The 25,842-nt window shown below is 35.2% G+C and overlaps 1 protein-coding gene across 3 annotated transcripts; it reads left to right on the top strand.

Annotated features, from left to right (window-relative positions):
• Nucleotides 1-1,430: 1,430 nt before the first annotated feature.
• LOC131066769 (rop guanine nucleotide exchange factor 14) lies at nucleotides 1,431-6,947 on the top strand. 3 transcript variants are annotated; one of them, XM_058001605.2, is made up of 8 exons: nucleotides 1,440-2,644; nucleotides 2,853-2,917; nucleotides 3,059-3,445; nucleotides 3,572-3,726; nucleotides 3,874-3,948; nucleotides 4,065-4,340; nucleotides 5,278-5,640; nucleotides 6,104-6,947. In XM_058001605.2, exons 1-8 carry the CDS (start codon nucleotides 2,592-2,594, stop codon nucleotides 6,572-6,574), a joined length of 1,845 nt encoding a protein of 614 aa, XP_057857588.1. In that variant the 5' UTR covers nucleotides 1,440-2,591; the 3' UTR covers nucleotides 6,575-6,947. The 3 variants fall into 3 exon arrangements, with proteins under 3 accessions (XP_057857590.1, XP_057857588.1, XP_057857589.1); XM_058001606.2 differs by having other exon boundaries at nucleotides 1,537-2,644; nucleotides 2,787-2,917; XM_058001607.2 differs by lacking the exon at nucleotides 3,874-3,948 and having other exon boundaries at nucleotides 1,431-2,644.
• The last annotated feature ends 18,895 nt before the right edge of the window (nucleotides 6,948-25,842 follow it).

Here is a 25,842-nt window from a genome sequence, read left to right on the forward strand (position 1 = left end):
TAAGATTTTATTTCATAGATATGTCATTGAATGAATTTATGGTTGTTTGGTTCTATGTGCATATCTTAAACATGTTTACATAAATTGAATGAATTAGTGTTCATTAAAAGGGTTCAAATTACTAAATAATTTAAAGGTATATATTCATTCTCATGAGTTTGGATTGTATGTACACTATCACATATGCGAGTTATTTGAGCCTTTTTTCCTATTATTTTTTACTTAGATTTAATTTAAATTATTTTATTGACACTTTATGATTAGGATTGTATTTGTTTCTACAAGGAATTATAGGCACATTAATGAGAATATTAGACACATGAGCATTCAAACTTAGAACCTACTTGTGACTAATGGATTTTTCTACTACCAAACCTATTATCCTTCTATGATGGAAATTTTCAAATTCTATAAGTGTTTCATTTCCAACATGCTCTATAAAGTAAGTTTATGTTGAGATCAACTATAATACTGAATTCAAATTTAGACATGATATAATTTACTTTTGCGAAATTTCAAAAGAGATTGAATTTTATCTATGATAAATCAAATTTCAATTCTAATTATTTTTGTACTACTTTGTAATAAAAGTTATTTCACCACTTTCTACCCTATAAACAATATTTAATAAATTACATACATTTTAGTATCTAATAAAAAGTTTGACTCTGAAAAAAATCTACATTTTCGAATTTAAAAAAAATCAAACCAAAAGATTGTAGCTCAATGGTTGAATATAGTAGATGTAGTGATGATGTGTTCATTAAACCCTAAAGTATGATATAAGGATGAGGTCAAGATCGTGCAACTTTGACACAATAAATACCCCTCAACCCTTTGCTCACAAAATATAAAATAGACTTGTACACTAGTATCAAATAACAAATTGATCTCATGAATGATATAAAATCTTTAAAAGAAATCAACATGCCCATTGAATGCATGGTTCCTAAGTGCTAGTCTTACGGTGGAGAACTTGTACTCTTGAAAGAGTAATACAAGTTCAAATTCTAAGGAGGTAAGATATGTACACCTCGTTTTTAGTGCAATTATGTATCTCCTCTATGGAGTATTGGGCAGTTAAAATCTTAAGGGAGTAAGATATGTACATCTCATTTGTAGCAGTTAGGTACCTCATATATAGGGCAGTCCAAATTTTAAGAAGATAAGATATGTGCACCTCATTTGTAACACAATTAGATATCTCTTACATAAAATATTAGACAGTCCTAGTCCTAGATATATATTGTAGCTCACCCATTTCCATTTCATTTCCATTATCTGTAGCATACTAAATCCATTTAAGAGTTTCTTTTGCTACTGTACGACAGACATTCTCAACAATTAAAAACCAGAAATTTTTACCATATTTTCTGTTTTACACGTCCTCTGAAGTCGTAAAGTTTGGAGCATGCAATCGTAACAACATGACAGGGATCGACTAGCTTGTTGAACAAGAACAGGGAAACGAGTAATGACATTTAAACTTTCTTTTGACTTTATAAATCTAGCTAGCCTCTCGTGACTCGCCATCACCGCCTTTATTTATGGAGTCTCTTCAACTACCCGTCTTCCTAACTCACCCTTACAAAAATCACTTTTAACGCAAACATATCAAAGAAGTTTATTACAGTCCAAGTAATCTCCAAGAATTTTTAATGGAATTGAAATTTTTTACTTACACAAGATTTGAAAACAGGCAATTAGACTTATCATCATGCAATCAACTCACTGACAGCATGATTCCCGTCTGTGTAAGGCCTCCTGTCTACCATCAGGAATTTCATCGAGTTTCTTCTAATTAGTTAAAAAGCAGAGCAGAGCAGAGCCTGGACTCCATTAAAACATATTTAATGCATCACCATTGGCCGTACTGAGTGTAGGTACGAGTGAATTAAATATGGGGAAAAGGTTCGATATTGGAAGAGACCCAATTGACCTCCATACCAAATTTGACAACAAAAATACGGATTTATTACTACAAAACCCCAAATTGAAACAAAAGATCTTGGAGTACATTTTACTATTCCAATGCTTGACCTTGTTAACACGCCAATGTAGTTAGTCTAGATTAATCACATATATGCCTCAAGCAAAGTCTGATAGAAACCCAAATAGTAGGTTTTTTGTTCATGACCTTATAATGTTAGTGTCTAGAATTTGGTCTGGGTATACTGTACTAGTGAGATGACTCCACTCGGTATTATTATTTGCTTTCCCCCAATTATGAGTCCTTGGGCATTCAACCACGTCTTTATGGATTGAGTTGGATTTGTGTTGGTGTGAGGGGATTTTGTGGGGGGCAACTTTTATAGGTGGTCTCATCACAGATTTCACGAAGCTGTCGCTTTGATTCTGTGAAAGAAAGTTAATAATCATGGCGCTTTGTATGGTGTGATCCGCCTTTTTCATTTCTTGTTAGCAAGTCAGTTCCAAAACAGTGAAAAAATTCAACGTAAAGCTGCTTTTCAAAAGATTGTTTCCTTTTTGTTGTGGAAGTCCAACGGAAATATAGGCCAGGTTTATAGATATGATGGTTTTGAATAACTTGCCAATGAATGCAATAGAATCATAGCGGTGCATGTTTAAACATGTTGCAAGGGCTCAAGGTTGAAGTGTGGTGCACCAGCAGATCAGAGCGAAGGTATGAATCATTCATTTTCTTAGAAGTTCAGGCAGTTATGGGTGGGTAATCATGAATTTGCAGTATTTTTGTTGGTTTTTCTTCTGCTGTTCTTTGTTTTGACTGGAAATGTGTAGAATTCTGAGCATTTTGTCATCACTAGGTGCTAAAGATATTCTGGGTCATTCAGAGCCCCCGGTGGGGCTTTTAAAGGGTGTTTTTTCAACAGGATGCATAGGTTAGGATGCTGTCGAAGAGACAAGGGACTCAGTTTGGATCTTGAAGAGGATGGAGGTAAACATCTTGAGCCTATTCCTTTAATTATTTGGTTAATATGTATTGATAATTTGGTAGTAGTAAGTGATTAGTATGTACTGGTGGCCTTTAGGTATTTTGGTAGACTCGAGAGCTAAATTAATGCTGGGTGCTGTTCAGGAAAAATGATGAACATGGGGATGGTAGATGGGGTGTTTAAGAGCTGGAGTATGGACAGCGGGGGCTTCTGTACAGATTCCTTATCCCTGGAGGAAGATGATTCCAGTTGTTCTTCTAGTAAAGATGGTTTTGGTTCATTTTCCACCGCTAGATGGTCAGTCAGAAGGTTGCCAGAAGATCAATGCCATGAAGAATTGTTAGAGGTCCCTAGTCCTGAAGAGTATAAATGCGTTCTAGATGAAAAGACTACGCATCACATGGAATGGGATGATGTAAATATGATGAAGGAAAGGTTTGCAAAGCTACTTCTTGGAGAGGACATGTCTGGTGGAAGTAAAGGAGTTAGCACAGCCTTGGCATTGTCCAATGCCATAACCAATCTTTCAGGTTTCTTTAACAATTTATTTTCAAGAAAGGTTGTGAGATGTTTGTCACACAAAAAAAGCTTTTTGAGGGTTATTTTTGGGTTAATGAGGCTTACAGTAATTAATTTTGTTATATTGTTTTGTACAGCTTCTGTGTTTGGGGAACTATGGAGGCTTGAGCCATTAGCAGAGGAGCGGAAGGCCAAGTGGTGCAGAGAAATGGATTGGCTTCTTTCTCCTGCTAATTTCATGGTGGAGCTTGTTCCTGCAAGACAAAGTTATTCAAATGGAAGGAGCATAGAGGTAATAAATATGATTGTCAATTAAGTTTTCCCTCGAAAATCATTGATAATTATGAAAACCATTGAAATTTAAGGTGCCCGAATAAGTCTTTTGTTTCATGATAGTTTATAAGCCTTCCAGTCGTTTACATTGTGGTTTCCTCCCCAGATTATGACACCCAGGCCTCGATCTGACATTCATATCAATCTTCCAGCACTGAGGAAGTTAGATGCCATGTTGATTGTAAGGGCGCCAACAATTTCACTCCTTACAATAAAATGTGTCTTACAATCAAGATGACAGTTTTCGACCTCTCCTTTTTTCAACAGATTCTTACTTTGTCTTTATTATGTCTGAAGGAATCTTTGGACAGCCTTGGCCAGACAGAATTTTGGTATGCAGAAGGAGGTAATGAAGGAATGAATGACTTACACAGTGTGAGCATGACACATGGGAAGAAGTGGTGGTTACCAGTTCCAAAGGTGCCTTTGAACGGGCTTTCAGACGAAGCAAGAAAAAAGTTGCTTTATCAAAGAGATTGTATAAACCAGATATTCAAAGCTGCAAAATCTATTAATGAGCAGATTTTATCAGAAATGGAGGTTCCAGAGGTCTTCTGGGATACACTTCCCAAGGTAAAGATTCGCTTGGATTTCACTTGGATGTGGATGAATTCAATGATTTGTACCACTTTGTTATGCTTGACAGGTACTGGTGTATTGCGTTTGCAATTTGCAGTTCTAATAATCCACTCAGTCTCTTTCTCTGAATCTCAAGGATAGTTATTAACATCGTCATAGCATGAATGACCATGGACCTTTCTTAAATTCCCTAATTTATAGGTGAATATATGTCACAAACATGGGTTTGATAGGATTCAAACTCATGACAACCTTTTCCTAGCTCTCTGACAATGAGCTCTTATACTACTTGGGGTACGAGCCCTCAATGGCTCCTCCTGGAGTGTAGAAATTGTCATCTCCAGTACTCAGCCTTGTCCACTTTCCATTTTACCTTCCCTAGGCCAGCCTTCAATGCAAGGCCTTGCTCTGATACCATGTTGTAAAGGATAGACTAGCTAACCTCCATTCTTTGGCCTCTAGCTGACAGCCATGTCTGCCACTTAGCTACACTGCCCTCAATCTTTCCTCACTCAGGGCTTGGAGTGTAAATTCTTACCTCCTTGTGCAAGAATGGAAACTTGGAAAACCTTTACTTGGAAATAATCTCAAGTTATTATGGCATATATCTTATACCTACAGCAGCCTAGATTTAGAGTCTTTGGGTGTTTTGACACTAGGTTTACTTTAATAGATCATGGTAGATCTAAGGGGATTTATATGACAGGAAAACAGAACAGCAAATGCTTCTCCCCTTGCTGTTTCCTGTACATATTCTGCGCATTGAATAGTTTCAGATGTAACTGTGAAACACCATCCCCAATTCTAGTGACTTCATGGATCATTCTTCTGCTGGAGTTGGTAATCTTATGTTCATTTTAATATCTTTTTCGATGTGCATTGTTTCCAACCCTCATAAATGAGCTTTTGTTGTAAATGTTAACCATTGCAGACTGGTAAATCAAGCCTTGGAGATGCTCTCTATAGAACCATCACAACAGAATACTTATCTACTGAGAGTGTGCTCTCTTCGCTGGATTTATCAACTGAGCACAATGCTCTAGAAATGGCAAACAGATTGGAGTCAGCCATATACGCATGGAAAAGGAGGATACAAGGTAGGCAGAGCATTTCATTTGAGGAAGGCAAAACTGGTGTTAGATCTCCATGGTCACTGGTGAAGGAATCCGAAGCTGAACTTGTGAAGAAGGAACTTTACATGGAAAGGGCAGAGAATATTCTACTCCACCTAAAGAACAAATTCCCAAGCATACCACAAACTTTCTTGGACATAACCAAAATTCAATACAACAGGGTATGTATGCACTTTGGAATTGTCTCCATGTCTTTTATGGTTTTGTTTCATTGCACAACTTTCATTGCTTGAGATCCTTACTCCATAGGTGTTCCGATTACGGATTGTATGTGCTTGTGCTTGTCATCTATTTTTGCATTTGTTTTTAACTTTTCAGTGGTCTCTCTTAGAAATACATTCCTGATCTGATATTCTTGTTAGTCCTACGTTCCTAATGTGATATTCTTGTTAGTCCTACAAACTGTGAGTTTGAAACTGATATTCTTGATAGTCTTACAAACTGTGAGTTTGAAACTGATATTCTTGATAGTCTTACAAACTGTGAGTTTGAAGTTGGGTATTGACACCAAGATCGCAGTCTAGTAGCTTAAAACATTATTTCCTGATATCACTGCTTTGTTATTTTTTAACAGATGAATCAGTAATCTTATTGCATTTACTCTGTCTATCTGTGTTGGAATAGGATGTTGGACATTCAATCTTGGAGAGCTACTCCAGAGTATTAGAGAGCTTAGCATTCAATATCCTTTCAAGAATTGGGGATGTTATTAGAGAGGACGATTTGGTCAAATCCTCACAGAGCAGCCCTCCAGCTCTGAGTTGCATAGATGATGAAAGCATGATTTCTTCGAAGTCAAGGAACCTAGATGAGCGCTGCCCTTTCCCGTCAGAAAGCCCTTCTCCTACAAGTCCCATAAGGACACCTCAATCCAGGCAACATCATCAAGCGGATGCAACGCAAATAGGCGAGGCCCTCATAAATTTCATTAACAGGGAGTCCTGCTTCTCAGAATCAGACTACAAGGATGCCAGAGAGGAAATAGCTAGTGTTTCAGGGAAAAACAGTGCCTCCCCTATTTCTCCCCGTTTAGCCAACATATGGTGTTATGGAAGAGAAGTTTGTTCTAGTGTCTCTTGCCCAAATTCTCCATGACAACTACTTACATGAGTGTTTCTTCTCAATGTAAATGCAGTGACATAACTGATAGTTTGCTCATATAATTTGCCTGCTCAAGGCCAGGTACAATGTAGAATAAGCACTATGTTCAGAGCAAAGTTTTATTTGTAACCTCTCTTTCAAATGTGCAGCCCATATCTCCACTTACATAATGTCATTATGCACATTAGCCCAGAAATTCCATAATTGCCCATATCTCCACTTACATAATGTCTCATTATGCACATTAGCTCAGAAGGCTAAACTAGAAATTCCATATTCTGTACTACAACTTGCCACATGTATACAAATATTAACGGGATTGTAAAACATTAAAAAAAAAAAAGGTTTTATATTACCATTTATTCTCCTTTCCTGTTTGCAGAGATTCTACATAAATTGTGTTAGCTCAGAAGGCTAAACTAGAAATTCCATATTCTGTACTACAACTTGCCACATGTATACAAATATTAACGGGATTGTAAAACATTAAAAAAAAAAAAGGTTTTATATTACCATTTATTCTCCTTTCCTGTTTGCAGGGATTCTACATAAATTGTGTTGAAGTCAGTCCAGTAAAAGTATAGATTTGATTTTTATTTTATGGTATTTTATCATGGAATGTCTAGTTTATGAGGATATCCATACTTCATATAAAAACAGTTTGAAAGTTGATAACATATACTATTTATTTGATGAAGATAAGATTAACCAGGCTGCTAGCTTCCTAGTCAAGCTCTATCGCAGAAGATCTGACATTGAAAGAAGTATGAAAATAAAAGCTGTTATTCTTTGATCCCTTAGACTATTCAATTGTATAGATGTCATTAAAATTGTTCATTCACTCATTCTAATTATAAATTATAAAATGTGTTACACCAAAAGCATGACCCATTACAGTATACTAGAATTTAGCAGAATGGATCAGATATGAACCGACAGTTTTGAATCTCCCAAAGCATTTTGTTACTATGAATGATTAGGATTTCTTGATCAAACTTCCAAACAATTATTGTAATAATACAGTTAATACGTAATCAATGATGTGACGTTTAACACGTTTGAAGTATAATATTTTTCTTTGTAGCATAATTTTTCTCTAGTTTACTAATACATCTTACCTTATTCTTCGCTCTTCCCAACATTTGTTAATACCAACAAACTAGTTTTCATGAGTGTCGACTCAAGTGGAAAAACAATAATGATTATATTTTTAATAGTTTTTATATTATTATTCATAAAATAATTGTAAAAATTCAAGGAAAAATGGGTGTCAAAGTCATGTTTTATGAAGTTTGGAAAGAAATATGTTATACAATTACAAATAATTGCTAAGGGAAGAGCAAGAGCAAGCGGAGGTGGGTACGAGTCATTGAGATTGTCTCATACATCAACAGGGTCTTAAGTAACAAGAGGGTGTCATCAATCAATTTTATATATTTATCATTAAGGGAAAGAACCTAGTTGCTGCCTATTTAATATATGTTAATTAAAAGTCCGCTAAAAAATTCCATATGTACTAATAGTTGCCCATTAATGAAGGGTATTACCCTTACAAACCCAAACACAACAACAGAGAAATAAATTAAAAATGCAAGAAAAAAACACTTGTTTTTTATTATCTTAATAAAATAAAATTACAATATAAAAAAATTGCAAACTACAACCACACATGCTTTTTGATTTAAAAAATCTACAAGTCGAAGTCACAATTTGCATTGTTGAATTGTCCTCTGTAAACGTTGCTCGCCTTCTTTATCTGGACAATGTTATTGCACTAGAATATTTTGGAAAGTGTAACTTCCATTTTGGGCATCAAAAGTCCATCCGTCCATTTTATTGCTCAAGAAAATACTTTGAAATTTGGATTTTGGTAGTACAACTTCTCGTGGTCATATTTTTTTTATTTGACTATATGATTTTCAATTATAATATATCATTGGAAAGCTCTAAACAATATGCTTGTTAGCAAAATTACTAGAGAGTACATTTTGATTTTTGACTAATTTTCAATTCCATCCGGAGCCTCTGAGTGCATCAAAATTGACTTTGAATATTTTTTAAGAGATTTTGAAAAAATAAAAATATTTATCTCACAAACGACAAATGTTATTGAGGTGATTTCTTCACCATTGGCCTCATTTCACTATTCTAGAGGCATGTGTAAGATTATGGGTTTATAAGTGCACAAATGTCAACTTACTTAATATAGTAATTCTATTGATTTCAACCTTTATTGAAAAGAGAAACAATGTTCTTGGGTGATACAAGATTGCTCTTACATCCTAAATGCTCCTACATAAAAAACACAAGGTAATTTGAGAAGTGATCTTGTCACATCTTAGGAGTAAGAGGGAAACCAAGATGGTCAACCACGACCTTATATAACCATGATGAATCTTCAATAGGTCCTCCTCTCCATTTAACCAGATACTTTTCGTATTGCTTGTTTCTTGTGCTTCTACCCACATTGTTATCCAAGATATCTTCTATCTCCTTTTTTGAAGTAGATGTTGGAATATTCCACTGTGCTTCTATTGATTCTTCTTCAAGGCCTCCTTCATGATACTTTGTCAAATCTAAAATATTAAACATAGGTGAAATGTCAAGTCCACTTGGTGACTTTACCTCATACACATTTTCTTAATCACATTTCTTTTGGATTTTACGTGGTTTAAACGTATTCATCTTCAACTTATTATATGTGCCTACTAGAAATCTCTCTTTTCTCAAGTGAACCATGACTTCATCTCCAATATGAAATCTCTTGTATCTCCTCTTCTGATATGCCTTAGTCTTGTACTGACTATCCATCTTATTAATACACTTCCTAACTGCCTCATATAAATTCTTCAAGTACTGCACGCAAAATCTTCAAATTCGACACTCTTCTTTTCTCTTTTGTCAATCTTCCTCAACTTTGAAGAATTTATAGGACAACTCTCATATATAATCTGGAATGATGATTTACTAGTGTTCCTATTGACAAAATTGTTGTAAGTGAATTCCATCTCTTGGACTTATCTCCTACTAAGCATCCTAGCAGGTAACCAAAACTCCTATTCACCACTTCTATTTATCCATCAATCTATTGATAGTGTTTAGAACTAAATTTTAATCATATTATTAACTTCTTCCATAATGTCCTCTAGAAACTTCTAACAAACTTGGTATTTCAATTTGAAACTATGCTATTAGGTAGACTATGTAGTCAAACCACTTCTTTGAAAAATAACTTTGCAATATGAACATCATCACTAGTCTTCTTACAAGGAATGAAATGTGCAATCTTTGAGAATCAGTCAACATTACAAAAATAGAATCACATCCTTTGCCCTTGGTAAACCAAGAACAAAATTCATACTAATATCCTCTCAAGGCCTCTCTAGTATGGGTAATGGTTGGTATAGCCTTGCATTTTGACTTGTTCTTTTTGCCATCTAACATACCCTACAACTTTGTATAAATTTCTTCACATCTTGTTGCAATTATGGTTCATAATAATGCTCACTAACAACAATGTAAAAATTAGGATATGTCCAAGAGGAGGAAGAAGTTACCATTATCACATAGGCCTCAAAGGTCTCTATGCCTCACATAAGTTTCACTCCTCTCCTCTTTCCTCTTAATCTTTGGTGCATCCCTTTATTTCATCGCTTTCATCTCCTTTGCAATTGACAATAGCTTTCATGGACGTGATTGCACAAGCAATGCCCTCCACACCCTCTTATGTGACTGCTACAATAGTTTCCACTGTGGCCCCTTCCATTTCTAATCCTATGTTGTAGCCTTTGTTAGGCAACCCTGCAACTACGATTACAATTACCTCCTTAGTTGCACAGGATCCTCCTCTTCCTCCTTCCAATTTGTCACCTACAACTACACCTTCTCTTACCATTGCATCATCTACTGTGAAGGTCCTCATTCCTAATTATATGGCCATATTTGTGTTTATGCTATCTACATCAGGTGCCCCATTAATTATGTAGACCCCAACAACTCCATCGTCATCTACTATAATTACTTCCTCATCATCTATGTTGTTCTCTCCACCCTTGCATTTCATAATACCAACAATTTCTTCAACTATCTCTGCCTCATTAGTCTCCCCAATGACTCCACATACAGTGCAAGCTCTCCAAAGTATCCCACCATTTTCCTCAACAACTTTAAGTTTCCCAAAAAATGTTCTTGCAGGATAACAAATTGGAGCTTCTACAATCCCTATTCCTTTTGGCCTTCCTACTAGCGTTCCCTTTACCAAATAATGTATTAAGTCTCTAATTGAATTACAAAGGCAAGCAGATTCAACCAAACAAGTTTGAGAGTATAGAGCACAAAAGAGGAGGGGAAAGTACATTGTTAAGCTTATCGTTCCAAGAATGGAGATTGTGCTCGATGAAACTCATCAAATAGTAATGATCACATCAAAGGTCCCCAACGTTAGTAAATATCAAAGGCCAAATGCAACCACAAGATTATACGGTGTATGTTGTCGAGATTGATATGAGCTTAGCCTGCCCTCAAGTTAAGGTAGAATTTATGGAAGATACACAAAAGGTACTAACCAACGACTTCCTAAAGCTAAGCCGCTGATTGGAGAAATAATAGATAGAGTTGCAAAACATCAAGGCAACAATCATTAGACTAAGGGCAGAGGCTAAGGGTGTTAGATTTGTGTGAATTTTGTCATTGATGTCAAACCCTATGATATGGTTAAGACCGGATGTAGCATGTTGAGTAGTAGACAAAGTCAGGTATGCATGTTGAGCAGTTGTGGAAGATAGGTATGTATGTGATATTGAGCAAGGAGGAATGTATAGTCCACAGAGAGTAGTTTCTCGAAGATCCTTTGCTTCAGAATCTATTGTTTTGCTAATCTTGGTTGAGCTTTTCCTTTTGTATCGAGTGTTGGTATTAGTTGTGTCAGTTGAATTGCTATCCAAACTTTGGTATTGCAACTTGATCTATGAATCCTATGCTCCGGAATCCATGAAATTCATTTCTTGAAGGTAGAAATCATTGTGCTTGGAATTTATGCCTATATGTTCGACAAACCCTTGTTGTGTTCTGGTAATAAAAGCATGTGTTTTGGTAATTAAGAAGGAATCATGTAGAAGATCAATGAAGGCCAACATGGTTATTCCATTTTGGTCAAGGCATATTTGTGTAGCGTGTTGATTCGAGCAATGCATTATTTGTATAAATCTTTTGTGCTTGGCTGACATATTATCTTGGTATATGTGCTTACCGGTGCATGTGTGTGTGTGTGTGTGTGTGTGTGTGGTTGTATGGATGAAGTAAGCGAGTATGAGTGTGTGAGAGAAAAAAGGAGTATGCGAGCAGTGTGCAGTGTCAGTAGTGAAAAACAAAGGTGTGTGTAAGTGTGAGTGCAGTTGCAGTATTGTAGTAATCCCTTACCAGATCTACTGCAAGCAATTGTGTTGATAGGTTAAGAAGGTGTTGCAATGATCCTTCATCAGATCTGCTATAAGTAGTTGTTTTGTTAACTGAGCTTATCTTGGAACCGACTTCATGCATTTGGAGATGCAATTCTCTTTAGTTCATTTATTTCTATTGCAGTGAGCATTCCAATAGTGAGCCTTATTGTATTCAAGTAGTGAGTCGTATTGTAATCTAGCAGTGATCCACCCCTTTTGTAAACACCATATAACTAGTTATATTATCTTGAGAGCTAACCCTCTCTATGGTTTTTCCCATTTGGGTTTTCCATGTACAAAAGTCTAGTGTCTATCTTGTGATTATGTTTTTCATTTGTTTTGCACTTGATGTTTCATATTGATGAGATTAATTGCTAAGGTTAAAATCAGTGAAAAGTTTTGTTGTTGTGGGAATACTAATTCACGCCCCCTATCAGTATTCTGGTCCATTCGACCGTACTTCTAACAAAGGGGAAAGATGTGGACATCACCCATATGAGGAAAGAACAATAGGATAAAATTTTACTAGCCCTCAAGGGGGGTAAAACAAAGAAAGTTAATCTCCAAACTAAGCTAAATGACACCATGACTAAGGTTGATGCTAAGAAGAAAGAAAAAGGAACATCTAGACACGAAGTTGCGGGCCAAGGAACAAAAATTGGCGCAAGCCCAAAAGGCCCTCTCCAATGCTCTCAATATGCAACAACAACTCCAAATGAATGCACAAACAAAGTAGGGCAGGTTGGTAAAATAAATAACTTAAACATAGGCTCAAGCAAGTGTTGAGAAAACAAGAGATTCGATTGAGGTCCAATTAGATGGAAAAATACAAGAGATGACCAAACTCCAACAAGAGCTCTCAAGTGCTATGAGTATGCAGGTCCAGAAAGAATATGAGTTGCAATATAAAGAAGATCAATTTCAAAGGGAGCTCAAGAAAACTCAAGTTTTGGCAAATACCAAAAAAGGGATAAACAAACAACAAAAGCTACACCACAAGCAAGAGATCAAGAGCAGGCCCAATTGTGCCAAGAGCATTCTAATTATTTAATTGAATTTAATAAATTACAAGAAGAATGAAAGTAAGGATCTACAAATTCAATAGCTACAGAGCACAATGACAATTCGCACTCAACAAGCAATTTTTTTCCCCATGCTCTAGCAATTATACATCTCCTATTGGGACAAGACCAAATCTATTGATACCTCATTAAGGCTGACCCTACAATTCATTGTGGATGCTTAGAAATTTTGCAAAAATATAGGTTCAACAATTGAGTAGATTTTATAGGACATTGCCTTGAAGGTGGCAAAATTAGAGTTATTGATTAGAAAATTGTATATTGTAGCTAATGATGTTTTAGCAGCTACGAGGATTGGTGATAGGTAAGCAATCACAAAGGATGCTAATGAGTTCATTAATTGTAATAAAGCATCTTTAAAAGGAAAGAAATGTCATTGTGTTTTGGAGATCACTGCAAAGCATATGAAAGAACATTTTGAGCAGTTGGGGCTCTCATCTCCTTTCCTTTCAAATGACATAGTTGTAGAAGAGAACCAAATAAAGCAATTGTTAGAGGATCAATGTTCAACAAGATCAGTAGAATTTTCAATCCCTTAGTTTGATCCCAAGTTCTACAGAGATCAAGGTATTTTTGCATCTCTTGGCGCGATTGGAGTTTCATATGGAAACTACTTCAACATTTTTGAGTGTTTTCTCTTTGAAGGGGATGATCTAAATGGATTACGCATTTTGGGACTTACAAGCACAAGTGCAACCCTCTGAGGTAAATTGGGTTCCTTTGCAATTCGTGCTTTCCAAGCCGTAATATCGCATGATTTTTATTTTTGCCTATTATTCTTTGATGCAGAACCAAAGATTTTGGTGTCCATGTCTTCATAAGTAGACACCCCCTAAGAGTCATCAAAGTTGTAGATTCATCTACAACAACCTAAGTCCTAGCTTATTTCATTCCTCTATTATTTGATTCACAATTTAAAGAGGGCCTTATAGCTTATTCTTTTATTCTAGCCAGTTAAATAGTTAGTGGACTTCATATTCTTTAAGCAACAAGCTTGCAATGGAGTGAGCTACGTGGTAGCATGGTGTGGTTTCCAGAAAGACCATGAACCTTCATTTTCAAAAAAAGGAACAAGGGCACCACTTAGTGGTCTCACATTGATAAAATATTTTTGTTTTGGGAGCACTTGCAGTAGAAAGTGCCATGTGTTGGCATTGCAAAATTTTGAGAGAAGGGAAAAAGGAAGACTCCAAAAAGCTCTGCCAACGTGTCACGTGTCTAAAGCATACAATGTATAAAAGGGAAGGCAAATGAACTTACTGTACAAGTAGAAGATGCCACTTGTTAGTAGGGGAGAAGCTTGGAGACATTTTCAACCTGGAGATGTATTAAAAGTGCACATGTGTCTCATAAATTAAATATTCTTAAATATTTAATTGATCAATTATCCTCAACCAATTCAACAAACTAAATGGACACATGGCATTTGCAACAAATTGAGAGATTAAATATTCCTAAATATTTAATTAATCAAATATCTTCAACAAACTTGGAAGAGACATGTGACATTCCATTTCTCCTTTCCATCCTCCACCTAGCATTTGTTTCCTCTTGAGGGAGCAAGATCCACTTTTCTCTCCAACTTCTCCATCTCCAACCATTCAATTCCTCAAATCAAATCCGAACTGTCCATCTCTGCCTAGAACATGAGCCTTGGAAAATCTATAAATAGGCTCTCATTTGCACAAATCAAGCTCTCACAAAAATTAGAAGCATTTTAATCAGCATTAGATCATTTTAGAAACCTTTTAGCTTTTCATTTCATAGTAAGAGCATTATCATTAGTGTAGATCAATATAGAAGCATTTTAATATCATGTAGATCTTAATTTTGGATATCATCTAGCTTATCATCATATAGTGTAGGATGTAATTCTTACATTAGAATACAATCACTCATTCTCTGATTTTCCATTCTAAAAGCCAAGTGCATGAAATATGAGAGCAAGTATGACTTAAAGAATCCTTGAAGATAGAGGACAATGGGACGTTTGTAGGAAGGTTGAATCTGAATTTCATATTCTTAATTTGCTTTCCATATTAGTCTCATTGATGTATTTTAGGATTTAATTAATTGACACATAATTCTTGTACACAATTAGCATTTTATCCATAGACCTTAGCCTGTCATTTTTTAGCAATTAATAGTAATTAACATTACTGTGTGTTGTTATTAGATAAATGTGATTACTGTGTGTTGATTGAAGCTTTTATGATTCCCAGAATAGGTTGTGGATTATTAGATCATGTCGTGCACTCTTTTATTCTTTGCAATGTTCTATGTCCTGTCATCATATCATACTTATTTGTGAATATTAATTAGGAGAATTAGGTTTTTATAGATAAACAAAAATACACCCATTTTCCATCTAGCCTAGATAGGTGTTTCCAACAATAGGATTTGAATTTTATGCCTTATATCTACATGACCTTGTATATTCCATTCTCCTTCCAACTATGAAGGCTTTTTGGTGTGTTGTACTCAATTTGTGAGGATTGGTCATTTTTTTGTTATCCTTATGAGAAGGACTTATAAAATGTTGTAAAAGCTTTGGCGCATCACCCTAGCTTAGGTTTACTTTTGTGTATTTTCTCTCCCCTTTCCATCTCCCATAGATTCACGAAAATCTGACTTCTAAAATCTCGAAGGTCACTCTGCATAGCACAATCTAGTCCCCCATGTGCAAACCTCCCATAAGGCTATTCCTTTGAAGCGTAAGCTTTAAGGATCAATAACTATATAAAAAATAATATTGTACTACCCCAATTAAAAGAAAAAATCCCCAAGTATATTAGAAACATATTTGGACATCACCAAAATTCAATATAACATTAAGTAAAAGCATCCATACATTTTATATGATTTCTTTTTTTTTAATTGCATTACTTAAGAAAGAGATCCCTTATTATTGTTATTGTTATAATTGTTTTATACGCTTCTAAATTTGGTGATTACTTAGGATTTCTAGTGCTTGCCATCATTTTCTTGTATGAGATTACATGGCATGAGTAAAAAAAAAATTCTACTCAGGTGTTCTTATTAATACTATGTATCATAGGTTTGAGCTTTCTTGAGTGCATCTTGCTATGGGTGTATACACAAAGATTGTAGTTTAGTAATCTCAAATTAAATGTACTATTTCTAGAAATTCATTATCTAGAGATTTTTGGTAATATCTTTTGGATAGAAATAATTAGATTATATTAATATTAGTTATTTCTATAATTATATTAAATGAATTATACCATGATGAATAAGTATATATTTAAATTAGAAGTTATGTTTAGTTAAATTAGCATGTATAAGGGGAACCAAGGGTTGAACTTGACCTAATCATTTGAAACTTTATGGATGGAGTAATCTAGGAATGTTCCATCACCGCCACCAATTGATTTACTCATGAATGTCATGCATATATTTGTTAAAAATTATGCTAACCTTTACTAATCTATAGGGAGTCTACTCCAAGGAATGGTATCCAATATATTAACTACATTTATAATAATTTTATTATTTTTACACAAAAAGGAATGAAAAAACAAAACCAATTGTAGACACCTAAAAATGTCTCATTAATCACATTTAATTATTCCTCTAATTGATTAAATATTTTTTTAATTTTTTAATTATTTAATTAATTTAATTAATCTTATTCTTCTAAATTCATATTTCTTCATCATCTTAATAATTATTTCTATTTCTATTTCTCATTAATTAATCATTTAACCTTTTCTAAATATTAATTATTTAATTAATTAAGATTTTAATCCTTTAATTTAAATAATCTTTATTATTTAATTAAATTCAATTTCTAAATAATTAAATATTTTCTTTAAATTATTTAATTAGCTAATTAATTCTTCAAATTCAAATTCCAAATCCTCAAATTCTTCTAATTTCATTAATTCTCCAAATTCAAATTCAAATTCATATTCGTCTAATTTCTTCTAATTTCAAATACATGTGCATGATTTCAAAGATTAAATTGAAAATCCAAGTCAAAGTTCGAGCACATGCTAAATTAATTAATTCAATTAATTAATTAATTAAATCATTATCTTTCAATCTCTATTTCTACCTTCCACTTTTCTTTTTTTCCAAAAAGCTTTCAATCAGTCATCAATCAGTTAACCATTCTATCTATTTTAATTGCATCATTCTTTAATTCTCCTCCAATCATTATTTTTCATCTTTCAATCAGCTTTTTTATCAATCAGTTAACTCTTTTATCTATTCAATCAATTGAATTAACAATTCAATCAATTGAGTTCCACCTCCAAATCATTAGTTTAACTATCAATCAGCGTTTTAGCTCGCTTGAGTTCCACCTCTCAATCAATCTTCTCCAAAAATCTATAAATTCAGGATCAGTTCTCCATTTTCAAGAATCGCGAACTTTGAATCTTTGTGTCAATTGCAGGTTACCAGTACAATATCTGAGAGCCATCATAACACAAAGAAGAGAAGAACAATGGAAGCCATGATGCAAAATAGGGAGTTTTATATTGTTTAATTTGATTCTATTATGCATCTATTTCATTGGTTTATGTTTGAATTGCTTGAATAGCTAAGAATTTCGTGATTTTCCTTATTTCCTATTTAGCAATGATGATTTTATGCATACACACCAATCATTCATTGAGAGTAATTAGCATGTATGATTATTTATTCTGAAAAAAGAGACTTTCAATATATTTGAATAAAATTTTAAATATGAAATTACAAATTCAATCTAGAAAGCTAAGAGTGCATTCCATAGAGCTTAAAATGGATGCACATTACTCATAAAATATTTTTAAACAATTGTACAACATCAAAAAATTTCAAAAAGTCTCAACCATAGAAAATCAAACTTCATCATTCAAAGTGTTCCAACAATAACTTATTCAACAACTTTTTTGACATTAGATAAATTGATAAAATGATCATATCTTGATTGGCTAATATTTTTCCAACTGTCATGTAAAGCACATTCCAAGAGACAAATCTACACCACATCCATTATGAATTTGAAGATTTTTTTCAAAAATTATGGAGAAGAATAATAATCAAAGTTTAAATTTAATAGATATATAATTGTATTTAAATTTTTTAAATGTAAATACATATTAAAATTTTAAATAGTGGTTGATGAGCATTGTATACTTTTCATGTTTAGTAGTTGTAGCGTCGTAAATTGTACGCACTTGCTAGGGTGGTACAATTTCACACCTAGTTTAGCACCCGCCTTGGCGCATTTTGCATTTTGCATCGCATTTCTCCTTTAGCACTTAATTAATTAAATTAATTAGGTCTAAGGTTCTATTTTATCATCTCCCATACCATAAAATTGGGCCCTTTTCATTAAAGTGTGCCCCTTTCATTTTATTCCTCTAATACATCATTTAATCGAAAACCCTAATTAGGTCCTATTTTGAACTTGGGGGCTTGATTTCGGGGTCAAAACATCTCGAAATCACCTGTAACTTCGGGATTCTCTCTAAAATCATCATATCCGACAGCCCTGAAAATTTGGTGAAAAGTTGTCGGGACCATGGCGCCCGGTGTGCACATGGTCCCGGACATTTTTCCCGAAATTTTAGGAGCACGATCCAATCATAAAATAAAGCTTAACCCCAAGAAACTGGCGGGAGATTCAATCTCTAGGTCGGCCAAAAGTTGAAATTAAGACCTAGGGTTTCATATATAAGAGCTCTCTTTCTTCATTTGAAAGGACCGGATTTTTTGGTTTCAAGGACCTTCTATGCAACGAAAGAGCAGATCTTTGAAGACTTCAACAACATTCAACATCCATCCATCAAGAATTCATCAATTTCATTCATTCATTTAGGGCTTTGAAGACATTGAAGAGCAATAGGGGATTACCGACTGAAGATTGGCTTGTACCCCTCCCTTGGGGTTGGGTATGATTTCATGTTGTTTTCATGTCTTTGCATAAGCCTCATTATATCACTTGTATTCATGCTTTAGATCACTTTGCATCTTGATTTGGAGCATTTACATTATCATTTACAAGCAATTAGGGTTTACTTTCTAGGTTGCTCTAGCTTGCTTACTTTCATTTTAGGATCTTGCACACACACAAGGTCTGCACACACATTAATTTTACAATACAACTTGGCTATTCGTGGAGGTGGAAATCACCAAAGCGAGGGTTTGACTAAGGCAAAACCCTATATAGCCGCCCAAAACACCTTTTCAGATATAAGTGCAGGTTTCGGGATTCGGACGACGCCGCAAGTTGCAGATCCGACGGAAGCAGACTGAGATGTGACAACACACCAAATTTCAGAGCAAAAGACCAGGATAGGGGCGTGGGGTGCCCTGTTCCCTGGGACAGGGGCGCTGGGCGCCCTGGTCCTTCTATCAGATAGCAAGTTTCAGCTTTCTGACAGCTTTTCAGGTTGCAAAATAGCAGTTTCAGGTGCAGAATCAGGACAGTGGCGCCCGCGCCCCCATCCCGAACATTTTCACTCAGATTTTAACACTGGGTACGCATTTACATTCTTGTCTTTTCCCTGTGTTTACAGCTTTCCATTGTTTAAGTTCAATTCTGCAATCTTGTTATTAGTTCATACTTGCACTTTGGGGTTAGGGATTGAACTGGCATCATTTTATCTTTCAATTACAACAAAGGAATAGAAATCCTAATAGGTAGCCCATGGCTCTCTCTTCCACAAAAAGAAGTAGCCAATTGTGTGATACCTCTAGGCTCTTTCGTATTCCACAAATGTGTGATTGAAAGTGAGATTAGGGCATGTTTGCTTAGTGTCACTTTTTCCCCCACACATTTTGGTGAACCTGACGTGAACTCCAATCTTCTCTAATTCTGATTTATGTTTTCAAATTTGAGTGTTTATGCTATTTCAAATTCAAATTTGCATTTACAAGTTTTAATTTTTTGCAAGATTCAAAAATTTAGAGGAAATTTTTGCTAAAACCCTAATTTTTCAATTCAAAGTTGAACTTGTGGATAGCTCAATTGGGATCAATAATTTTAAATCTGATTTAGGAACTCATTTGAATCATAAATTTCATTTTCTAAATCTACATTCTAAGTTCTTGCATTGGTTAAAATTGAACATTTCCTTCTATTTTGCATGTGTTATCATTTGAAAGAGGAAATTGTTGTCATGATGCATTCATTTGATAATGGGTTAGCTTCCCTTGTTTCAATTTTTCCTTCTCCTAAAGAACCTCCCCCCATCTATAACAACATTTTAGTGCCTAAAAGAGTTACTACCAATCCCTTTGAGACTCTCCCATGCTCTAAGGATGAAGACTTTAAGAGTGATCTTGACAATTCTCCTAAAATGTGCCCTTCCTATTTAGCTATCCTAGAGGAAGAGAATGATATCATAAACACCTTTCTTAATGTTACTTCATCTTCCCTACATGATGCCTCTCTAAGTGAAAATGCATTGATGGACATTGACTTATTTTCTCCTAAAGTTGGTCCTTCCAATGGGGGCATGTTAGTGCAACAAGAGGTTATGAACACTTCTTTCAAAGATCTCCTTCCTAAGCATGAATCTTTGGAGAAATATGTTCATGTTCCTCCTAAAAAACACTCCCTTCATGAGGATCCTTTTGTGCAAGAAGATGACATTATCCCTACATTTCCTAGTGATGGCATTTCCTTTTCCAACAAAATTCCCACTAGAGATGATGAATTAATGATAAATGCTTACCCTTCTCCTAAAATTTGTCTTACCCATAAGCATCCCTTAGAGAAAGAAGATGAAATAATAAGCAATTTCCTTAATTCTCTCTCCCCTAAAGATCATATTGAACATATTTTGAGGAAAGAGGATGAGTTTAACACATCTATTGATGCTCTCCCTCCCAAGGATGAGGAATTAATAAACAATGTTATCTCCTCTCCCGAAATTGACAATACTTCAAACATTCCTTTCAACAACTTCACTATTTGGGATGAACCATTAGAAGAAGGTGTAGATTATTCTCTTCTCCATGAGAGCACCCTAGCCAAAGGGGATGAAATCAAGATTGAAAACTCCCTTGATAGTTTCTCACCTTCCTTGAATCTTAATTATTCTCCCTCTCCTCAACTTGGTTCTACTCATAAGGAAACCCTAGTTCAAAGCAAGATGGTTAACATCTCTTTCAAAGATCTCCCTCTCAAAAGTGAGACTTTATAGAGTAATGTTGATCCTTCTCCTAGAGAGTTTATTCCCCATGTAGATCCTTTGATGATAGAGGATGATATAACCCTTCCTAGTATTACTCTACCTACTAGAACATCAATGCCTACCCCTTGTCTCTCTCCTAAAATTGATTTAATCTGTGATGAGATTTTAGTGCAAGAGAAGACTATCAATAATTCTTCCAACACTTTTGTTCATTCCTCTAAACCATCCTCAATCAATTTGATACATGTGAATGAAACACCTAACAAACCTCTCTTTATTGTCCAAGGTGCCTATCCTTCTCAAAATTCTCAACCTTTAAATAAGCCTATCTTAGTGGTTCAAGGTGGTTATGCTAATGATTCTTTTTGCACTCCTAAGAAACCTATTATTACTGTGCAAGGAGGTTATTCTACTAAGAGCCCTTATGAGTATGCTAAGCAACTGACTAGAGAGAGTTATCATGCGGTTGCCCATACTTATAATACTAGAAATAATAGGCAACCTAATCCTCCTCCAGTTATCCCAACTTCACTTCCTCCTTCCCAACCTATTCTTCCTCAAGCTCCTCGTATTTCACAAATGCTTAGTAAGGACTATGATCTCATAGAACAACTTAAAGCTACCCCTGCTAAGATATCCCTTTGGGATTTGATCCAAACTTCTTCCGCTCATCATGGAATGTTACAAGATGCCTTGAAAGATTTGAATGTTCCTCCACCTAATACATCTAGTAATATAGTGTCTTTGGTTAACTCTGTGATGAATCCTAAAGTTCAAATTGTGTTTACTCAAGATGAGTTGCCTACTAGTGAAATTCAACATCAATATGATCCCTTGATGATTGTGGTTATCATAAATGACACTGCTATAAGAGGAACACTGGTAGATAATGGTTCTGGCCTTAATGTGTGTAGCATTAATCTATTGCATAAGATGAATGTGGATACATCCCTTATTGAGCCTGACTCTCATCCCATTCGAGGCTTTGATAATGTGGCTAAGTCTTCATTAGGTATTATCACCTTACCCATCATAGTGGGACCTATTACTTTGCCTACTCCTATCCATGTTATGTCGGGAAATTTAACATACAACTTGTTATTAGGGAGACCTTGGATTCACAGTATGCAAGCTGTCCCCTCTACATTGCATAGACAAGTTAAATTTATTTATAATAATAAGACATATACCTTGATAGGTGATACTAATTTTCAAGCTTGTTTGAAAACATCTACTTCCAAAGGGAGTTCTTCTAAGCCTTCCTCTTCTAGTGATGACTTGTTAAACAAGATACCTATGGATGAATCATCACCCTCTGATAATCAAAATTCTTTGGATGAGTCTGAAGTTCCTGAAGAAGATTCTTCCCAACTTGAATCTACACATGAAAAGGCTTTTGATCCTGAGAAGGTTCTTGCAGAAGACGATTGGGGATCTCTTGATTTTAATCCCACCTTTGTAGGTGAGTATAGGGTTCCTCCTAGAGAGCTTAAAGTTAAAAAGAAGGAAGAAACTAGAGATCAATCAGTCTTACCTGAACCTATGAGCAATAATTTTGTGGCCATTTCTCAAACTTCTTCTCCTCACACCTCTAATTCTGAAGGATTTGATTCTTTGTCTTATGAAAAACCACCTTCTCTTTCTGAAATGGCTAATCGTTATGGTTGTGGTTTTCATATTTTGGCTAAGAGTGGCTATAGTGGAAATGGTTGTGGCACAAATGAACAAGGAATTAAAGTTCCTTTAGAACATAACATGCATGAACATTCATGTGGACTTGGATATAATCTTTCTAAGCCCACCAAAGCATCTAAAAGACCATCTCTCAATGTGAATGCTATATTTAGTAGTGATGAGGATCTCACTTCAACTAAATCATCTTCTACTTCTATCAACTCTCATTCCCCTCATAAGGAAATCTTGGCAATGAACAAATCTCTTTATGACTCCCCTCAAATTTCTAAATCCACTTATGAATCTTTATCTCCTATTCATCATAAAGTCCTTTCCTCCAGGGATAAGGCTCTAATAAATTACACTTATCCCTCTTCTAAGATTTCTTGTGACTTTTCTTCTTCAATTTTTATCATTTTATACATGTTTTTGATCTCACTTATAGTTGAGAATTTAGCATGTCATATTCAAATACCTCATTCAATCTATCATGTCTTTAAGTAACATTAATGGCTATTATGTTGCTCATCATTATGTGACATTGGTAGCTCATTTACTGGGGGCTCATTGTCATTCATGATGGTACAATTTCAAGTGCAATCATATTTTTTTTTGAAGCAACATAATAGCCTAATTTTTCTATGTTATCTCTTGTTCCTATGGGGTAATAGTCTGGAAGTATTAATCATCTTTTCTTTAGAATCCTCTTTTCCTAGATATGGGAGAAGATGTGTATTCCCTTTCTTATCCTACCCACTTCTTGTGAGGAGCATTTTAAAAACACTAATGTCTTGCTTGCATGAACTCATGTAAGTATGTAGTACATTTTGCTTATGTCTAAATCTCTCCCTAGAAGATTGTGGGAGGCAATGATCTTTCCTTATTTTTATCTAAGGATCCACTTTTTCCCATTTCGTGGATGGTGTGAACTTTATTACTTGATGGTATTCCTTGTATGCATTTGTTGTTGTTTGTTCAAGGATTCTCTCTTACAAGAGGTGTAAGTCCTTGACTACAACCTCTTTTGCACTTGGTAAAATACATCCACAATGAATTCACTCTCCCAATTGGGTTAAAAAGAGCGTCATCCTTCATTAAGAATCACTTTCACCTCGCAAAAGAAGGAAGTATTGCATTCTTATTCTCTTCTTTGTCTTATTCTAGAAGATGTTATATTTTTCCTCTCGGGGATAGGTGTCTTTTGTACAAAGATCTCTTCTCCTCTAAGGATCTCCTTTACACATACTACAAGATATCCCTTTTCAACTATCTTATCCTTGCTTAAAACTCTCTTGCTTGGATCTATGACATTGTTGCATTTTTGGGGTATCTTCTTTTGTGATGAAGGTAGGTATCCTTGTTCTACTTTACTCATGATATAAACATTACACTTTTTGAGCAGTGGGTCATTCTCGGAACCAGAGCATAGACTCTTAGAGCGAGATGTCTCCATTTTTTATGCAAGGTGATTATTCTCGGAACCAGAGCACAGACTCTTAGAGCGAGATGTCACGCTTTTGTACTATACATATATAGGTTGTAGCATACTCGGGCATAGACTCCTATGAGGTGCTTCTAACCTCCCTTACACACACATGCACGAGGTTGAGTGGAACTAGCAGCATAAGGCTAGACTTTCTCACTCTCCTCCCTTACATGGATCACCTAGACAGACTCTAGGGGCTAGTTTTCCATGTCCTTTTTCCCATGGATCACCTAGACAAGATCTAGGGGTGAGAAGTCTGTGTTTTATCTCTCACTATTCTTCTCATAGATCACCAATGTGTGTATTCATGCTTTTTTCCTTTCTTTTCTTCTCTTTGCATTTTGTTTCCATTTACATCCTTCATCTTGTGTTAGAGAACTCTCAAATCTTCACACTCTTTGTTGTGTTGGAATTGAGATTTAGTCCTCTTTCTTACCAAATGATTCTCCATTAGTTTTGATCTCATATCAAATCTTCTTGTGAGCATTTGTCATCAATATTCTTTAACAATTCGAAGTGGTAAACATGATACCCTGTTTCAACTCACTAAAATTAGCAAGCCAAAACAGGGGGGGGCATATAGCTACCCTCGAATTTTCATCACCTTCCTTAGTAAGCATTAGGTGATTTTGTGATCTAACGTGTGTTTTGTAGGGTGCGGTTCCTAACTGTGTACTGCAGATACCGCTGGGGGCTTCGTTCGACAGACTTATGGATATATCCTTTTTCAAATAATGTTTACTTTTCTGTACTTTAGCTTGCATATGCACGTAGTGTTCATATGACTGCTAAAGTGGGGGCTAAATGTAGCATCGTAAATTGTACGCACTTGCTAGGGTGGTACAATTTCACACCTAGTTTAGCACCCGCCTTGGCGCATTTTGCATTTTGCATCGCATTTCCCCTTTAGCACTTAATTAATTAAATTAATTAGGTCTAAGGTTCTATTTTATCATCTCCCATATCATAAAGTTGGGCCCTTTTCATTAAAGTGTGCCCCTTTCATTTTATTCCTCTAATACATCATTTAATCGAAAACCCTAATTAGGTCCTATTTTGAACTTGGGGGCTTGATTTCGGGGTCAAAACATCTCGAAATCACCTGTAACTTCGGGATTCTCTCTAAAATCATCATATCCGACAGCCCTGAAAATTTGGTGAAAAGTTGTCGGGACCATGGCGCCCGGTGTGCACATGGTCCCGGACATTTTTCCCGAAATTTTAGGAGCACGATCCAATCATAAAATAAAGATTAACCCCAAGAAATTAGCGGGAGATTCAATCTCTAGGTCGGCCAAAAGTTGAAATTAAGACCTAGGGTTTCATATATAAGAGCTCTCTTTCTTCATTTGAAAGGACCAGATTTTTTGGTTTCAAGGACCTTCTATGCAGCGAAAGAGCAGATCTTTGAAGACTTCAACAACATTCA

Source organism: Cryptomeria japonica, chromosome 2 (genome assembly GCF_030272615.1).
Source record: "Cryptomeria japonica chromosome 2, Sugi_1.0, whole genome shotgun sequence".
NCBI lineage: Eukaryota > Viridiplantae > Streptophyta > Pinopsida > Cupressales > Cupressaceae > Cryptomeria > Cryptomeria japonica.